General features: G+C 40.6%; 1 protein-coding gene across 2 annotated transcripts in view; it reads right to left on the bottom strand.

Moving 5' to 3' along the window:
- DDX10 (DEAD-box helicase 10) overlaps window positions 1–19,715 on the bottom strand; it is a 176,754-nt gene extending 157,039 nt beyond the window's left edge. The window contains exons 1-9 of one of the 2 annotated variants that reach the window (XM_065049019.1): window positions 19,482–19,715; window positions 16,095–16,155; window positions 15,745–15,875; window positions 13,905–14,063; window positions 12,227–12,347; window positions 10,888–11,077; window positions 8,649–8,775; window positions 7,262–7,424; window positions 5,624–5,708 (exon numbers count right to left, since the gene is read on the bottom strand). In XM_065049019.1, coding sequence (XP_064905091.1) covers window positions 5,624–5,708; window positions 7,262–7,424; window positions 8,649–8,775; window positions 10,888–11,077; window positions 12,227–12,347; window positions 13,905–14,063; window positions 15,745–15,875; window positions 16,095–16,155; window positions 19,482–19,682 — 1,238 coding nt within the window. In that variant the 5' untranslated portion in view covers window positions 19,683–19,715. Of the gene's footprint in view, window positions 1–5,623; window positions 5,709–7,261; window positions 7,425–8,648; window positions 8,776–10,887; window positions 11,078–12,226; window positions 12,348–13,904; window positions 14,064–15,744; window positions 15,876–16,094; window positions 16,156–18,931; window positions 19,025–19,481 lie in introns of those variants that run through there. The other variant, XM_021286281.2, reaches the window with a different exon arrangement.
- Window positions 19,716–20,136: the final 421 nt, after the last annotated feature.

The raw sequence follows: 20,136 nt of genomic DNA, 5'->3' as shown, positions 1-20,136 counted from the left end.
GCCAGGGAGAAGAGCTCTTCTGCCCCATGGGTTCTCAACAGCCCAGCCTAGAATCGTAGAATGTTCTGAGTTGGAAGGGATCCACAAGGATCATCGAGTCCAACTCCTGTCCCTGCATATGACAACCCCATATTTCACACCATGTGTCTGAGGGTGTTGTCCAGTCTCTTCTTGAACACTGTCAGGCTTGGGGCTGTGACACCTCCCTGGGGAGCCTGTTCCAGTGCTCCAGCACCCTCTGGGGGAAGAACCTTTTCCTAATGTCCAACCTAAACCTCCCCTGGCACATCTTCCTGCCATTCCCTCGGGTTCTGTCATTGGTCACTAAAGAGAAGAGTTTGGTGCCTGCCCCTCCTCCTCCCCTTGTGAGGAAGCTGTAGCCACAATGAGGTCTCCTCTCAGTCTCCTCTTCTCCAGGCTGAACAAACCAAGTGACTTTAGCTGCTCCTCATACAGCTTCCCCTCCAAACCATCCACCAACTTCATGTCCCTCTTGTAGACACTCTCCAGTAACTTTATATCCTTCTTATCCTGTGGCACCCAGCACTGCACACAGTGCTCCAGGTGAGGCTGCACCATCCCACAGAGCATTTAAAACAATAAAATGTGAACTGGCTTCATTTTTTGTATTGGTTTTACCTGACTTCTAATGCTTTCTTCACTCCTGTTTCTCCATTGCATAGACCTTAGTTCAGTATCCCCCAAAAATTATCAATAAATATTGCTATGAAGTCAGAGATTGCTTAGGGGTTCGTTTATTTTGGGGTTTGTTTTGTCTTCCTCCGACCATTTAATATCCTTTTCCTTCTCCTGTCTGGACAGCAGCCCGCTTATATCTATTGCCAAATTCCAAGAACCATGCAACTGCGTTTTATTCATACCACAAAACCATAATCCCTTTCATTCAGTCGTAATGTCTGGGTGTCCTCATTTGCCAGACACTTAGTCACAAGAAATAATGGACAAGAACAGGCAGTGGCTCTCCAGCCTCCTCCTGCTCGTCTCAGAACACACTGAATTCAAAAGGCTTTGGGAAGCCGTCGGGTCCTCCAGCCCACACTGTAATCAATGCATTTTCCACAGCAGCTGTGTCCACTCCGCTGCACTAAAATACATGTGCTTATTTATTTTTTATTACAGCTTAGAGGATAGCTTCATGTCAGTAGGTAATAACCTTAGCCACTTAATATTTCATTTCATTCATTCATTCACACCTGGCCATTACAAAGGGAATTCTAATGGATAACACAGTGCCGGTCAGCACGCCTGCAGCATCACAGCCCACTGCAGGAATGTAGCTAGAGTACAGTGTTTCATTTTAAAGAATTTAATAATGTGAACTGCAAATTAAATATGTGGTGTCAACAATTTCTTGTGACCTCCACTAGCAGCTATTTTTACTTAGCTTGAGTTAGGATGACGATTTGACTGCAATATAACATGAGATGGTCTAAATACTGCATTTATTTTTAAAGAAACATCAGTAGAAGTGCTTCAATGGGTCTTCAATATGAAAAAACAAACAAGGAGCTGCCATCTTGTTTAGTCAGGACCTAAGGCATGTATCCCTGAGACATATTTCCTACTGGGAAAGAAAAAAAAAGTATCAAGCTTCCACCACCATTAAGTCACTCACATTTTTAAATGCTTTATTGCCACTCGCAAAGATTACTCTGAAGGCTTATTAGTCTTACTTTCACACACATAGTGTGTAATTACTTAAGGAGAGCCCCAGTGAGCGTGCTTCAAAGCATTTTACTTTATGACAGAAAAAGATATGACCTGCCCCTTTCACCTTTCCAAAATTTGGTGTATGTGTGTACTCTGCAGTATCCACAAGGCATCAAAAAAACTACAGATCTTTTAAATCTTTATTCATACTTCTTGGCTTTAATCATCACACCAGTCAGTACTAGAATACTAGGGCAATAGAGTTTCCTGCTGCGGGAAGATGGACTTGACTATTCCATTTATTTTCAGAATATAATTTACCAAAAGGAAAAAAGCATATGTAGAGCTAGACGGGACATCCATGCCTGCATGCACACTGTGGTTATACGACAACAACAAAATTACGGCTTCTTTCCTAAATCAGTTTAAGCACCTAAGAAGCCTTACCAACAAGCCTGGATTAAATACCATCACAAGTCTAAGCCTGAGTCAGACCCAAAGCCTATATAAAGTTCTGAACATACTACAGATAAAAACTGCAGAGCAAAAGACTTACTCTGTTTAACATTCCGCTGGTCGGTTTCTTTAAAATAAAAACTCCTGACAGAAAAATCACTAAGCTCAAGTTTTTAACAGCCACCTCCAAAGAAAAAATAAGAAAGAGTGGAAGGAAGAATATAACACTAGGAAAGAAAGAATTATATACTAAGATGTGCCAGGACACAGATACACCCAAAATACAAGATATTTACGCATGAATAGAAAGATAAAATAGATGTCAGTGTCTTTTCTACACATCAATGCAATCACGACTGAAAGAAAAGCATGTCTATATATGCTTCTTTCATGCCATCCAATTTACAAATTATGTTCGGAAAAGCACTTGGGGAAAAAAGTGAGTAACAGTGTGCCTCAGAAATTATTATCTTCTGCTGTCCTCTAGTGGCACTGTAACTTGTTTCACAAAACTGATCAAAGAACATTTTCAATTGTAGGCTTCAGAGGCTACAGAACGGAAAGCATCAACAGAAATTAAAAGTCAGGAAATCAGTTTCGCAGACAATTGCTACAAGTAGCTCTTATTTACTTAGAATTTTTAAAACTAAAACCCACAAAAAAACCCGCTGTGATCTAGTATTTTAAATTACAGGCTTTGCTAAGAGATTGTGTGACAAAAATACAGCCAAAAATACTTATGGGCATGGCCATAATACTGTCAGTATTTTAGAAAGGCTGTTATTGAACTAGTTAAGACTTTAAAGAAATACTTTAAAATCTAGTTGGAAGAAATAATGTCCAACCACTTCAACCATAGCATAAGTTTAAAAAAAAAAATAATTAAAAAAAAAATAAAATCAAGATATGCCAATTCTACCCCAAAGTAAAAGCATTACTGGAGAACACCCAAATTTTCTTGATCTTACTTTACCCGAAATCAAAAATGCAGGAGTTGCAATTCATTTTATTCAATACGATGAAATGCAAGTGAAATGCCACTTAGGGAACACAGTGGTCTTATCCACTTAAAAATCAATCACTATCTGTCATCTTAGATAAAGCTTTGCAAAACTGTAAAACAGATGGGGAAACACAGCCATGATTGTTTGTTAGAGGTTTTTCAGCCCTTTCCCCAAAATAATTTCTCTCTTGACTTTCATACTTACTTTTGTATCACAAAATAATTTGATTTCAAAAGTAAACAGTATTTGGCATCCCAGTTTTAATTACAGTTTAACGAAGTCTCTTAATTAGCTAGGATATTTAATTTAGCTCTCATTCCATGCAATTATAGACTCTCATAACGCATGAAAATTTGTAATTATCTCTAACCTCATTAATGAGGACTACTAAACTGCAGTTCAGTTCATTTTTATCAAGTTTCTAGCAGAAACATAAGCTTCTCACACGAACTGTAGCTATTGAAAACAAATGAAGCATCCTACTCATCACTTAAGAGTTCCCTGAGAAGTACATTCTCAATTATCCACACCTAAAGCTGTATTAGCATATTTATTTAGTGCACAGTATTTACTTAAAATGATTAGACAACTCCCTTGCTTTATTTTCAAATATTTATTTCATGCCATTAAGTTCATGGGATGAATCTCTTCCAAGGATTGCTTTAAGGACAAAGAGTGCCTGTATGTTTGTCCCAAATGAAAGCCCAGTGTAGGCAGAACTCTCCTTGATCTTTGTATCGGATTAAGAGACAGAATACACCCACAAGGCTTTCCCTGTGGAAGGAATTTGCTTTCAATCTCAGTCACCACCACCAGCTCAAACAACTCGCTCGGGTGCACTCCCAACTTCAGCAAGGTCTGGCTGCCAAAAAATTCACATGAAAGGAAGAACACGACCGGACGGTGGAGGCACCGGCACAGCTCACAGCCCATGGGACAGACCCTCTGCTCACAGTTTCTGTCTGAATCTGTCCCTCAAGCTATCACAGAAGGTGGTGGTGAAGAGGCCACCAAAGGCCAACCCTTAAGGCTGTGAGGCCTTCATCAGCGTGACATTTTACTAAAAGCATTGTGGAAAAGGAGGGTTATTTGTCTTTATGTAGCTGCGGTCCCTCTCTAAACCTACTTAAAATCATTGGTCTCGGCGCCTAATGGGAACAGGGACGAAGGGTGAGGATTGTAACCCAAGGGAGGAGCTTCACCTCAGTGACGCAGCTCGAGGAAGCTCAACAGGCCTTCCAGAAACTGCCAGTTCAACTGGGATAAACGTGTTGTTTTGCCTTCCACAATGACAGTATGCCATAAAGATAACATTATAGGCCTTCTGTTGAAGCCACATAGGATTAAAAAAAAAAAAAAGGGGGGGAAAAAAACCCCTTAACCCCAGAATTCTAAGTCCATATGTTTTTCTCTCAATTGGGATGCATGAGATTACATCTAGATTTTAACTTCCTCAAATAGCTACATGTTTTATCTTTGTATATATAACATTTGCTGATTTTGTTCATGGTTCTCTCCAAAGGCATTTAAAAATTCATTATTCCCTTCTATTATAACAGGTAGATAGGATAATGGAGGACTCAGAAAAAAATGGGGCAGAAATGTTACCAATTACAGTGTTAAACACAGCTAGAACTTCCACATTCTGAAAGAGGCCTGCAAGTACACACTCCTGTTACAGAATCACCAAAATTTAATGCCAGCTGATCCAGAAAAACAGATTTCAAACTTCTATAGTGCAGAGAGCTGAAGTCCTGTTCTATGAAACTGTTCTGTCATTAGGTTGACAACTGCCTATATTGCAAACCATACTGCAAACAAATTAAATTATATACAAGATATAATGCCGGGTCTCACATTTCATCCTTCAGATAATTGCATAAAGTTTTTGATCTACTTAATTATATGCAATAACAACTCCTGTTTCTCTTAAAAATCTACTTCAGAGATCAACGACCAGGTTTCCAACAGTGTATCTGGGTAAATCCCATCATAAAGGCTTAGCCAGAAGAATTTTAAGTAAAGCTATCCCTAAGAATATAATTCTACAAAAGACTTATAAAAATAAAAATTTAACCTGCAATTAACATTACTTGATTCTTTCCTCCTCAAATTAAAATACAGAAGAAAACATTTCCATCCTTTTGAAGAGTCTTCAATGACACAAAGAAATTGGATTTCCACAGTCTAAAGCCTTATTTACCTATAAATGAAAGCAGCAAAACAAGCTTTTCCACCCACAAATATGCTTAACTCAGCCTTTGAGGTAATTTGGGCCTATTTTTTCTGTCTGCTGTAAGGAGTTTCTGACACTCACTAGAAATGATTAAGTCAAATCACTACTCTTAAGCAATCAAAAGAGTCTTTTGGTGATAACAGCCCTTATTTCCAATCTGTATCTTGATGTTTTCAAGTGAGTATTTAGCCAATTACCTGTCCCTATAGTGATCTAGTTTTAAACAATAAAATATTCATGAAAAGTGAAAACAAACCTGGCTGTTCTTCCCACTCTGTGGATGTATGTGTTTGCATCTTCTGGACAATCAAACTGAATGACCCAGTTCACTGCTGGAAAATCTGTATAAAGGAAAAAAATATGTCAAAAATCTAAGCTCATGGTACTGAACATCCTCCTATTCAAGAGCAACATATTATTTAGGAGCATTAATTCCAATAAGAACCATCATTTAGACCAATTTACAGACTCTGGGTGCAACCTCTGAAATAAAAATAAAATTAATTGCATGTATTACCATATCATAAACAATCATCTTCTTCATCAAAGAAAGCTAAAATTAATAGCGTCTTCATTTTCTAAATTACGACAGTGCATTGAATGGAACATAATTTCACACTTGACAAGAACGGGCATGCTTTGTGTCACACAGATAATAAAACACCAGTTCATTTAATAACTAAATAACAATATGTGACCCCCTTTTCACCTACAGCATCAATATCCCACACCGCCAGGGTCTGAAGTTAGCTGTGGCAAGACAGCACAACTTCTGCTGTCTGCATACAGACTTATAGTGCTTCTCAAAGACAGGAGGAGGTGACCAGGCCTGACAAAGAAGTCAACACTGAATGTGAATGATAATACTTATAAGCTTTTTCAAACTGCTGCACTTCATAGGGCAGCAGCATGCTTTGTGTTGGAGTAAGTTTCCTCATTGTGTCTGTAGCTGCACCGTTTTCCACAATAACACCTACAGTCTAAACCCAACCAACCCCACCTGCGTTAGATCCTCACTACCGAGATTTCAGCAGTGGGGGTGTGATACACAGTTTCCATTTCTGCCTTCAGTTTTTAGAGCACCTTCCTTCCTTTTGTAGCATAGATTGCTGTCTGAAAGAATGAGTAGACTCCTGAGAACAGTCTTGTGTCATATTTAAATGCCTCCAAGTACAAAAAAAAGTCCAAAGTATCCACAGAAAATATAAAGAAGTAAATCATAACTCAGCTGTAATGACCAGAGAAAATACATGCGCAAGCCAAAACAGGTCTTATAAATATTGTTGCTTTTCCCCCTCATCTATTTTTCTGCCTCCTTCAGAATACAGTCCTATTAAGCCATTCATAGTTCAGACATCAAAACTGCTTCAGGTTTTCATTTCCACATAGTACTAGTTTAGTCATTTTTCATATCCTTTGGAATAACCCACAGGATACGGGTACACCAGAAACACTTAAATCTGCTGAAATCTTGCCTTAAGGCATGTAGTAAGCAAATACATCACTATTTCCATTTTCTCTTGTTCCAGACATTTGCCATAGAACATGGCTGGAAAAACTAGATTGTCTACAGACTTCAATAAATAAACAAATGAATAAATAGGATAGCTTCCACTGACTACCTCACTAACAAATGCCATTACAAAACTAGAGACAACATAGGCCCTTCTGAGACAAAAATCAAAAATAAGCACAAATGAAGTGGGCCTCTTCAGTAAAAAAAATAGCAGAGCTCTTGGATGCATATATTTTCTGAGATACCCTAGCAAGTTCTTTTATTTAAGCTTCATTTCTTACAAATCAGGTTGGTCTTCAGAGCATACTATCACTGATAAAATCTCAATAGGGCTAGATCATCACTTTGTGAACAACTATTGCCTCTGCGGGTACATACCCAGGCCACGAGCTGCAATATCTGTAGCAAAAAGTACTGCTGCCTTTTTCCGAACAAAACAAGTGTAGACTTCCATTCTCTTCATCTGATGCTGCTTGCCATGGAGTGCCAGTACAGGAAGACCAGGCTGAAGCTTACAGAACACTCTGAATAGATACTGGACCTAACCAACAAATCAGGGAGACGAAAAGAAAAGTTACTATGCAACGTTAAACTTGTTAGGATCATATCCAGTATATAGCAACTGACTTAGCACATCAAATAACATACACTTTTCTCCATATCGGAGACAAGATATGCTACTTTGAGACTCTGAAATAGGTACTAAAAGAAGAAATGAACTCTGGCATAAGACTGGCAGGGCTTTGATTGCATTTCCTAAAAAGAACCGGAGCAGGTAACAGCAAGAATGACTTGGGACATGACTAGTTAGGTTGCATGCAGCGGATCGAAGCATCAAAGTCCACAGAAGCATCGCTGTTAGACAACACTGGCAGGGTGTAGTGTCTTCCACTTGCACTCAAAGCAGTCTGCACAGTCTCGGTTTACTATTCCAAGCTTCAACAGCTTCTCTTGTAAAAACAGTCTGTTTACTCTTACATACAGTACCACAATAAAGCATTATTTTATAGCAGGCAGCTATCTAATATTTTTTTAAAGAAAATAGTTACAGAAACTGCGTAGGTTGCAGTAACAGCTGCAGCTCAGAGAATTTCTGTACAAATAAGGCCACCACCCCACTGTACTCACCAGCCAACTGCAGAACAGCAAAACTACTGTAACCTCTTGCACAAGTGGAGGAAATGCAATGAATATTTACTACACCACTGTATGTTGTAAAATATTCAATACATGCAGTAGTTATATGAATAAATACCTGTGCCTTACAAACACATACAAATATCTTCAACAGAATAGTCCCAGGACATTTATACAAGCTGATTTTTGAAGGACTATTTCCTATATAACCATAAGAATAAAAACTTACTGTGCACTATTTCACAATTATAATTTCTTACAAAGGCAGATTTAAAAGCTTGTAAAGAAACTAGATATAGCTATTAAAATACTCTGTAATCCAGCCACAAAATGTCACGGGACAAAACTGGCCCTTAGTGACAGAATTTTTAGTATTCATTTTTAACAGCAGAGCACGAAAATGGCTGAGTATACAGAGGTCTCCAGGACCTTCCTGCACTGAGCCGGGGTCGCTGAGCTTCCCAGCAGCAGGATCCTGCATGACATGACGTGATGTTTGGTTTCCTCCCCCAATTTCCTGTTGCAAACCAGTCCAGAATCTCACCTCTCTGGTGCCTTGACATCTGCAAGAATATCTTAATTTTAATCATTTTTAAATGCTACAGTGGATAGGGGGCAATAGCCATACCTCTTTACAGCTTGCAAAAAACACAATGGTCTTCTTTTTCAAGTGAGTTCTCAGGAAAGAGTATAACATGTTTACTTTTTGCTGAAGGTCACAAACAACATAGTTCTGATCCAAAGTTGCCGGGGTACTAAAAAAAAAAAAAAGTACAGTTAGATGGCATGAGCTCCCATAACATTAAAATGAGAAACAAAAGAAGGGAAGAGAGTGAACATACAGCCACAGAATATCTACAGAGTTGCTCGTCCTTCAAGTCAAGTGTCAGACAAATACCCAGAAAAAAAAATGGGGGAAAGAAAGAAAAAAAAGGCAGGCTGGAATGTTCTGCAACTCTGAGGAACGAGCAGCAGCTCCACTAGAAAGCTACTCTTGGAAGATGAATCAATTTCCTTACTAAAAGCCCATGGGGAGGAAGGGATAACTTTTGACATTACTTCTAAATTCATTTACTACTAGCAAGCCAAACTCTTTCCCTGCCTAAGCGGTGACATTCAAATTGCCTTGACTTAAAACGCAATTTTGTCTATTAGCCCTATTAAAGCATCATTTGTGCTCAAGGCAATGTCAAAGCACAGCCTAATCACACACAAGAAGGAGCACTGATGTACTTCCACTGATTACACCCTGACATGCAAAGTGACTTTGTAAAGCTCTGAATGTTCATCCTAACTAACCTTTCCATTCTTCACAAAATAAAATAAACCAAAATAAAAGTCCTTGGCATATTTGTCCTTGAAATACATCTAAATGCTCACCTCTTAGTTCCTCTGCTTCACCCTCAACAGACCAAGGGTATTCAAAAATCTTTTTTCTAAAGGTAATTTTACCCACCCAGGCAGCACAAGACACTACTCCAGTTTTTATTCTGCTAGTCAATTTGAATTATGCCACAGTATCTTGTAATTTGTAAGTCTTTCAGAGGAAACTTTTTTTTCAAATACAACCTTTTCATAAGGCAATAACCTACTGCACACTTAAGCAGTAATTAATACTTTATTTTTATTCCCTTTATTATCTGATTGCACTCTCTCAATTTTTTTTTCTTAAATTAAATATAATTTAAAGTAGACTTCAGGAAAAAGTTGAGACCTGCAAAACAGGTGTATAGTCAGTCCTCACAATGAAGACTACAGACTAGGCTTGTACATCCCCTTCTGCTAAGAGCCTATTAACCACATGATTTTCTCAGACAATCATGCATATTTAAGATGCCTTTGACAGTATTACTGATGTAAAAAAAAGAATTTGCAGTGTAGTAGAGAGAGAATCAAATCAAATAGTTGAAACTGTCTCAAGATTCAATCTAGTTCGGCTGTTGATTTTGCTATGATTTCCCAGTTGCTCTTGGGAAAGCCATTTTTATCACTGTGCTTCACCTTTCTCCTGCATCTTACATATGGAAATACATGCAAACCTCATGGAAAAAAAAAAAAAATCGTACATGTTCATAAGCAGTTTGACACTTAGAAGATGGAACTCACAGAAATGCAAAACATCAAATAATGCTCTTCACTTAGATTTCAAAATTTAAAAAACATGCCAAAAACAACATGCTTTTTTTTTTTTCCACTTAGTGACACATATTTTTTGAGCACGGTAGACCACATACTTCACTTCTCCCCAGGCCCTCCCATTTGGATCCAAACTGTTTAGCATGATAAATGTATTTTGTGTGCACAGTAAACCCAGCAAATCCGGAAGCCACAAGACTTACTGCACACAGACTAGTGCCACATGCTTTCCTTTGGGAACCTAATATTCTATAATTATACTGTCATTCTGCACTTTCCCAATAGAATCGGATTTTCCTTGGAAAGCCCGATTGATCACTGGCACACAGAGTTGTACTTGTGCAACACATCCAGTGGTTCTGCACAGTGTACACACAGGCAGGAGACAAGGAAGTCAAACAACAAAAAAAGGAGCAATTCAGAAGTGAGTGATACAGCCAGGACACTGCTCCATCACTTGCTCCTGAGGAAGAAAATCCCCAGACTACAAAGCTGCCTGAGAAGCCACAGGAAGGTGCAGGATCAGCCTCCCTGTAACGAATCAGCCAGAACTAGGACCCTCTCATCTGGAAATTCCTTCCCTTCAGGAAGGCACAGAACAGCATCACACACTGCAGGAAGGAAGATGCACAACACAACTTCTGATTCAGGGAACTGACAGTCAGAGATCGACTTCAGTAGGATCACCATCTGTTTAACTCCCCCCAGGAAAAAAAAATATCCCAACATACCTGAATTTGGCTCTCTCATGAACCCAAACATATTCTGGATCTTTCAGACTCAGACGTGCAAGATCTTTCACAGATTTTGTTTGTGTTGCAGAAAAAAGCAAGGTCTGGCGTTTCTTAGGTAGATTTTCTAAGATTGCATTCATTGTATCAGCAAACCCCATGTCTAGAATTCTATCAGCTTCATCAAGAACTGATTTGAGAGATAGTTTGAGAAAAATCTGATTTTAGCTTCATTCACATATAAAAATAAATCATACATCAAATCCATAAAGTACAAAAATCTATGCCAACTTCAACTGCAGAGATTAACTTAATTACTGTGTATGACATGATTCTCTTTAGATATGCATGTACTCCGTAAAATATGTTATTTAAAAAACTGTAATAGAAGTCAGAGCATTTCCCATAATCTATATACTACAGCCCTCAGCTTCACAAGCTGAAGCATAAAAGAACAGCATTTCAAGTAAACAGTTCAGTAATTTGCAGACAGACTGCAAATTACCAACTCCCAGTCCTATTACTGAAACAAAAGCATGGAATATAAAGCAGTGCTGTACTATTTATTCATGACAGAGCAAAACACTCTACTGTACCTAAGCTGAACTTACCACTGAAACACAGGGTATAAACAGAGTAGCACAAGACAAAGCTTTAAGAAAAGGGTCTATACTTAACGCAATTCTTGTCTAAGTGTCATGAACAGTACTAAGTGTAGCAAGTGTAATTTCACATTTTATCAGCTTCATTAGCTTCTTAATTGCTTCTAAGTTCCTCCGGCTATGCTAAAGATTATGCAGTTCTTAGTGGGAGGCAAACCTTTACATTACACCAAAATTTTTATTCAGGTTGGAAGGATGAAAAGAAACAATGTTAACAATGCTAACAGAACAATGAAAGGAGCAGCAATCTGTCTTAAAATTCAAATATAAGTGGTTTTTAGAATTGGCCAAAAACACACACTACAGTGGATATTCCACATAGTTAATTATCAAGTCAGGAAAAACACAAGAGTCATAGGCAGAAAGGAAAGGTCAATATTAGCCAAGACACAACTAAAGGATTATATTGAATGCTACATTTGGGTTTGGGTTCCTTACTAACTCAACCATTTGTTCTTATCGTCCTAAGGAAGGCATGCTCAGCAACTGCTTGAGACAAAGTACACACAAAAAAGGGGTTTCGTTGTTTTCTTATAAATTTTTACATACGTGAACTTTAATGCCATTTTATCTACATAACCTGACTAGGATAAATTTTTTACCCAAGGAAGTGCTCCATGCAATTATGAACTGTTACAAAATATTTCTGAGTACTTTCCAGTACTCAAAAAACTTACTCAGCATTTGCAGATCAGAGGCATAGAAATATGAAGTTTCATCCATGTGCTGTAGAAGCCGTCCTGGAGTGCAGATCAGCATATTTATGTGATGGATTCTTTCAGACTCTTCTTTCAGATCCTGAAAAAGAGTTAAACCAGCTTAGGTCTTGTTGTTCACACTAAGACCCCAGTACCAGAGATGGTCAGGGCAGCTTAACCTACTGATAGTTTTTAGGAAGAATAGTCAAGGATCAGCCATTCACAGAATCACAGAATGTTAGGGATTGGAAGGGACCTTGAAAGATCATCCAGTTCAATCCACCTGCTGGAGCAGGAACACCCAGATGAGGCTACACAGCAAGGTGTCCAGGCAGGTTTTGAATGTCTCCAGAGAAGGAGACTCCACAACCCCCCTGGGCAGCCTGTTCCAGTGTCTGTCACCCTCACTGAGAAGAAGTTTCTCCTCATATTTAAGTGGAACCTCCTGTGTTCCAGTTTACATCCATTGCCTCTCTCCACCTACTAACCACCTCCCTTCTAACACACTCCAGGATGCCACTGGCCTTCTTGGCCACAAGGGCACAGTGCTGGCTCATGGTCATCCTGTTGTCCACCAGGACCCCCAGGTCCCTTTCCCCTACACTGCTCTCTAATAGGTCATTCCCCAACTTATACTGGAACCTGGGGTTGTTCCTGCCCAGATGCAGGACTCTACACTTTCCCTTGTTAAATTTCATCAGGTTATTTCCCGCCCAACTTTCCAGCCTGTCCAGATCTCTGGATGGCAGCACAGCCTTCTGGCCTGTCAGCCACACCTCCCAGCTTAGTGTCATCAGCAAACTTGCTGATAGTACATTCTATTCCCTCATCCACGTCGCTGATGAATATATCAAATAGTACTGGTCCCAATACTGACCCTTGAGGCACTCCACTAGATACTGGCCTCCAACTAGACTCTGCCCCATTGACCACGACTCTCTGGCTTCTTTCCTTCAGCCAGTTCGCAGTCCACCTCACTACCCGATAGTCCAGACCACAGTCCATCAGTTTAGCTGTGAGGATGCCGTGGGAGACTGTGTCAAATGCTTTACTGAAGTCAAGGTAGACCACTTCCACTACTTTGCCATCATCTATCCACCTGGTTATGTCTTCATAAAAGGCAATGAGTTTGGTTAAGCACAACTTCCCTTGGTGAAGCCATGCTGACTGCCTCTAATAACCCTCTTATCCTTGATATGCCTTGAGATGGCACCAAGGATAAGTTTTCCATCAGTTTCCCAGGGATGGAGGTGAGGCTGACCAGTCTATAGCTACCCAGGTCCTCCTTCTTGCCCTTTCTGAAGACTAGAGTGACATTTGCTTTCCTCCAGTCCTATTTCTACAGAGATATTACAATTTCTTCAGCATGCTCACACTTGTGGCTTGAGGAAAAAGAATTTCAGAATAATATAAATTAATAGAATAGCCTGGAAGGCTTGGCAGGAAAGTCCATCCACTCATGTAACCTGGAAAGACTGTAAATATGCAAAAGTTTCAACAGACACAGAGCACACAGGCTGGAAAATGAGTGGATCACTGATAGGTTCCCATTGACTTCTCTCTTCTCTGCCTTTGCATTTTCAGAGTTTCCTTCCTAAACTAGCACTTCATATAGCACTCTATGCTTCCATACAGCAAACTCGACAAGAGGACACACCTTTCCCCCAATGACAAGGCCAGCTGAGAACTCATGATTCTTTCCCACTTTCCGCAGAACCTTGAAAGTCTGATACGCCAGTTCCCGGGTAGGTGATATTATCAGAACTCCCAGTCCATCAGCTGAAGTCCACTGCTGGCGATACAGGAGTTCCAAAGCCTGAAAAAAATTACCATGTTCTCATTATAAAATCTCAGAATGACAATATGTACCAAAACTGTCATAAAAAATATAAAGCAACATTAATTAGAATAATTACTTGAAGAAATATCAGTATACATTTCACATAGTTTGATTATAAGTAAATTATAACTGATTATAATACTTGCTGTAGCAAATTTCCCTAGTACCAATCTATGACAGACAGAAATGGGTGGTAAATCATAAACATTTTACTGCACAATTAATCCTGCTCTGCTAAATTCTGGAAATTAAGCCTTAATCATTCATACAATAATAGAAATCAGTGTGGAAAAACATGAGAAACTTCTCTGCTTATAAGGTTTCATAGGAACCAGAAAGAGAATGACCAACTAGAAGTAAATCATTGCAGCTTTAATTCCGGTTATAGCAGTACTGTCCACACATGCTATATAGAGCGCATTCCAGCTAAAGTTGCCATACACCTCAAACCAGGATTATTCCTCCTCTTATGAATTCTCACCATAGAAACACTGTCATAGTCAGCTAGTCCTAACACAAAGATTTCATAGGTATGAATATCTGAAGCATTCTGAAATACCGAAGTCTGCTAAGCACCCTTGTACAATTAATTTTTATTTTCATTCTTCATATCTCCAGCTCCCCCTTATCACTTTTCTCCCCTAAAATTGTTTTAAAATAAGGTTTGTGAAACAAAGTACTTTTACTCCTAGATTAACTAATTGAGCAATCTCACTTTCATTTCTCAGGTTCACGAGACTATCTTTCTATCTTTTGAAGCCACCTACATTTTTAATTCTTCACTAATTAAAAAAAAAATTTAAAAACACAGCATAAAACATAAACCTTCTCAACTTGAGAGGGTATTCAAAACACCTACTACTGATCTCACAGTTACTGACAGAATAGGCTCCAAAGAAATTTGTGCTGACAAAAATGCAAGAAATTTTTAAACCAAAAAACCTCCATAATCCAAACAACATTTATTTTTCCCTTTATCTAATCATAACATGATGGGGTCTGTAAGCACTCACATGTGCCCTTCAAACAAGCATCTCAATTATACTTTCAACTTGAATAAATGAAATGCAGAGCATGAAGTTTCAAGTAAAACAGTCAAAAATGTATTATCTATGACAGGGGTTTTCATCCTCTTTTTCCCACTTGCACCTGGAAGCAATTTCTAACAAGTTCACAAAAGACAAGAAGGAAATGGAAGGCAACAATCACTAAGCTTAAGTTTGCTATGTAAGGTCCAAATCCTAAAATTTTAAAGGGATGAAACCACTTATCTAACAACAACCAAAAAAAAAATAAAGTCTAGGGAACTGAAGAAACGTCACCTCCGCCTTTTTTTTTCATGCACTCAGTTTTCAAATTTTAAAAGAACAGGACAACTACAGTTGCACCAAGAACACAGATTCTTGACAAAAAAAAACAAAGCACTTCCTAAATCACACAAAGTCTACTAATGTAAGGATCAAAATAGAACTTCCATGTGTCCGAATATTCCTAGGGCCAAAAATATACTTAGTTCAGAACCTCAAACAGCTTTATTAGATTACTTGGAACATTTAGATCAGTTTTCTTCCAGGATCTATTAACCCAAGCTGTTTTATATTCAATACTTCACAGGTAACTTGGTTTGAGTACAAATGGAAGGATGCAAATTACTTACCGGGACAATAAAAGCCAAGGTCTTGCCTGATCCAGTCTTTGCAGCTCCAAGTATGTCTTTACCTTGTAAAGCCAAACCTATGGTTTGCCTTTGTATCTCTGTCACCACACGATACTGAGCTTCCTGCAATCCTAGCATTTGCAGTGTGGGAAAAGAAGGAAAGGAGGAAAAGAAAATTTTATATCATTATTTTTGTCTTGCCCAGAGTTACATTTACCTGTTCAGAAAACGCTGTACATGGCAATACTTAGCTAAAACTTAGTTTAAAGCAAAAAAAAAAGTTCAGATGCAGATAAACAATACATTCATCTTTACTTAAATTACTTTCCAAATAAAACTTTTGTACTCACCTTTTAGGGTTTTCTTTGACAATGGAAAATCTGAAAATCTTTGTATTTCACTTGCATTTATCTGAAACAAAATAAGCTTAATCAGTGCTTACAATCTAAGTATAACAGAGAAATCAAATAGCATTCTTTAGGTTGCCATTAAAATAAATATGTAGTAGTTCAGTACGACCTGATCCAACTTAGCTGGTCAGGCAATCTGTACCAGTTGGACCTAAGCTAAACTACTCTTCTACCATAAATTGTTTAGTAAGTAATAAGACATACTTTAATCAGGCAGGCTAATAACATAATTAAAACCTCAGATCATCATGAAATCACAGAACAATTTAGGCTGAAAGGGACCTCAGGAGGACCCTGGTCCAACCTCCTGCCCACAGCCGGTCAGGTCTGAAGTCAGTCCAGGTTGCTCAGGGATTGTTCCAGTCCCACCCTGAAATCATCCAAGGACAGAGACTGGACAGACTACCTGGGCAACCTGTGCCTCTGCCTCAGTGTCCTCATGGGGGAAAAGCGATTGAGACTGAGCCTGTCTTCTCAAAAACTCTCCCAGTCAGACTAACTGCCAATACAAATTACAATAAAATATATATGGCAAGACACACAACTAGCCAATTATTTCTTATTTCTGTGCGGCTACAACAGGCACCAAGTTTATGATTCATGCACACTAAGCATAAACTCATTTTCCTGAGAACATCCACAGATGAACAGTTCAGTTTCAGATGCTACTGCAAATGGAATAATGACAGTCGTATGTCATAAAATGTAACTCGGAGCTCTTAAGAAAGAGCAGCTTCAGAAAGCAACATTATTATGCTGCAAAATACGGAGCCGTTATCTTCCTGAAAAAGAGAAGCTCATGTGCACCTTTAACAATGTAACCGTTATGGTTCCTGTCCCTAAAGGCAGACTCCCCCCTCTGCAGGGAACACACAAACTCTGCTGGCAGCCTCCCTACAGCCTTACTAGCGCTACACTGTCCTTTTCCTGTCTGCGTTTTCAGATCCCCTGAAGCAATGAGGATCACAGAATCACAGAATGTCAGGGATTGGAAGGGACCTCGAAAGACCATCCAGTCCAATCCCCCTGCTGGAGCTGGAACACCCAGATGAGGTTACACAGAAAGGCATCCAGGTGGGTTTTGAATGTCTCCAGAGAAGGAGACTCCACAACCCCCCTGGGCAGCCTGTTCCAGTGTCTGTCACCCTCACTGAAAAGAAGTTTCTTCTCAAATTTAAGTGGAACCTCCTGTGTTCCAGTTTGTACCCATTGTCCTATCATTGGTTGTCACTGAGAAGAGCCTGACTCCATCCTCATGACACTCACCCTTTACATATTTATAAACATAAATGAGGTCACCCCTTAGTCTCCTCTTCTCCAAGCTAAAGAGACCCAGCTCCCTCAGCCTTTCCTCATAAGGGAGATGCTCCACTCCCTTAATCATCTTTGTTGCTCTGTGCTGAACTCTTCCCAGCAGTTCCCTGTCCTTCTTGAACAGAACTGGATGGCAATACAGGTTTATAGGTTATCCAAAAGGCAGAACAAGATTCCTGCCTTGTGGGATGTAGCGACTCACAGAGATCTTCAGATCTGTTGATGTTGTGACTCTCAGATTCACAGGAAAGATAGTTTTTGTTTAACCTGCTTCCTTCCATCTGCCACTACAGAAAAGTAAGAGGCTCTGTCATTTATTTTTGTCAGATCAACCTTCTATCTACTTGAAGTACCAAGCTTCCTACTGGCTCTGCATATTCTAGAAAACTGAGGGTTTATATCTGTCTAAAGCACCTAGATGACACCACCACTCTGTTCAGCCTAGTTCTCTCTAGTAAAAAAAAAAAAAGTTAATGTATGAATTTCATCTCTAGAGAAAAGGTAATAACACCCTTATACAAACACACAAATACACAAAGCAATCTCTCATGTATATACTGCAGTCTGGTATACAAACAACAAGCCCATCACCCTGGTATCTATGCAGAGAGTTCACAAACTCTGTACACAGCCTTTGCCAAGTTGCTTTAACTCGGTTTCCTCTTTTGCTCTGACACGCACCCTTCAGAGACCAGAGGCAACCACCTAAGTCTAGGTTATAACAAGCAGTCAAACAGTGCTGTAGTTATGAGGTTTTTCATACCACAATGAAAGACACACACCTACCAATGGTCATCCCACTCAGAAGAAAACAAGTTTCTAACAACTGGAGTAGTTTGCTTTCACAGTCAGCATCTAAGTCCTCTATTTTTACAGTGACTAGAGAGATATTCCCAAAACAAGTTAACTCAAATTTCACCCACAAAATACATTAATCATTTCTGTAGTTACAATATTTATTTTTTTATAATTAAAACAATGAATAATAAACCCACTTATTTTCCTGAGAAACAATCTGTTACAACTAGTAATCTGACCATCTTTGGAAGAATACTATTTGCCTTCAAACCAGCAAAGCCAATGACTGTGTAAAGCCTCAGAACCCTTGCTGAATCTTAACTGAAGAAGCTATCACAACTCCTTCATAGTAACAGATATGTGTCTTCTATACCTCTTATCACTACTTTCTGGTCAAATTACAACCACCAAAAAGTTTCTACTATCAGGTGCACTGAGTGCTGTACAACCAAGTCTGACAGCCATGCTCCTCTCTAGCAACAGCTGCAAATCCAGTCAAAGTTGGCAGGACATTGAGCAACACCACAGGCAGAACACATCTAAACTGTTATTCACAATTACGACACTTTCTGCTAATCACTATGGCTCAAAAGCTGCAGACAACACCAACACCACTGACCCTGGCTCTAATATTCAAACACCTGACTTGAGGTTAAACAACATACTCTTCTAGAGAGATGTCTGCCTGCAGGGCGTCTTCCGTGAAGACAAATGTGTCCCGTTGGCCACAGTGAAACATCCATGTTGCCTGGTCAGAAGGGCCAAGTGCCACCAGTTACAACTGTTCCCACCATCTGCCCCAACCTCCTCCTCTTCCTTGCTGCGCTCTCCTCCCAAGGGTCTCCATCCCCCGGCCCTCCAGCCCCCTCCTCCCCTGCCCGGGGCAGAAAGGGAAGGAATGGAGGGTCACGGAGAGGAAAGCCCTTCTGCCTGCCACTCAGCGGTGCCACCCAACACACCTGTCACCTACAGGCACCGCCAACAGCCAGAGGAGCAGGCCCGCCACCTAGGGGCGCCCCGCTCCCCTGCCCAGGAGCCCGCACAGATCCGCCCCCTCCTTCTCCTCCTCCCAGCCCTGCCCCACACACCACACGAGGAGAGGGACCGCTTTTCTGACCCCCGCGGGCCCGCCATGCCACCCGGGGGTGCCCTTCCGTCCCCGCCCCGGGAACCCCCGCTCCCCAGCCCTGCACCGTCAGCCCGGCCCTGCCGTACCTCAGGGTAACGCTGCACCAGGCGGCCGATGGCCTCCCGCTCCACCTGCCACTCGGGCCGCTTCCGCGCCTGCCGCTCCAGACGCAGCTTCTTCGTCCGCCAGGTGTATTTCTTCTTCCAGCGCTGGAAGCTCCGCACCGGGTCCACCGCCGCCGGCCCGCGGTCGCCATCGCTGCCAGCCCGGCCCATGCCGCGCCGCATGGGACACACACGCTGCCGGGGGCGGGGCTGGGCGCAGGCGGAGCGCGTCAGCCGGCCGCGCCACCGGGGCGGGGTGGGGCTCGGCTGGGCTCGGCTATGCTCGGCTCGGTTCGACTATGTTCGGCTCGGCTCGGCTATGCTCAGCTGGGCTGGGCTGGGCTCGGCTCGGTTCGGCCCGGCCCAGCTCGGCAAGGCTCGGCTCGGCCCGGTTACGGGGGGCGCGGTGCCCGGGGCTTTCCGCCGCCTCTGGGAAGGTGAAGAGGTTGCACAAGAATTGAAGGAAAATCACATAACGAAAAAAAAATGAGTTCTTTGCATAGAAATATAGCATGTAAATTGTGCTCTATAATAGAGATTATAAAACGGGGAAAAGAAAAAGTCCTAATAGAAAAGATAGAAAAGGACGGTGGGCTTAGTAGTGTCATAAATTTTGTCCTCTGCAATACGATGTTGT

This window comes from Columba livia, chromosome 1 (genome assembly GCF_036013475.1).
Source record: "Columba livia isolate bColLiv1 breed racing homer chromosome 1, bColLiv1.pat.W.v2, whole genome shotgun sequence".
NCBI classification, from domain to species: Eukaryota; Metazoa; Chordata; class Aves; order Columbiformes; family Columbidae; genus Columba; species Columba livia.
The sequence above is the reverse complement of the archived record's forward strand: the minus strand, read 5'-3'. Positions and strand labels throughout refer to the sequence as shown.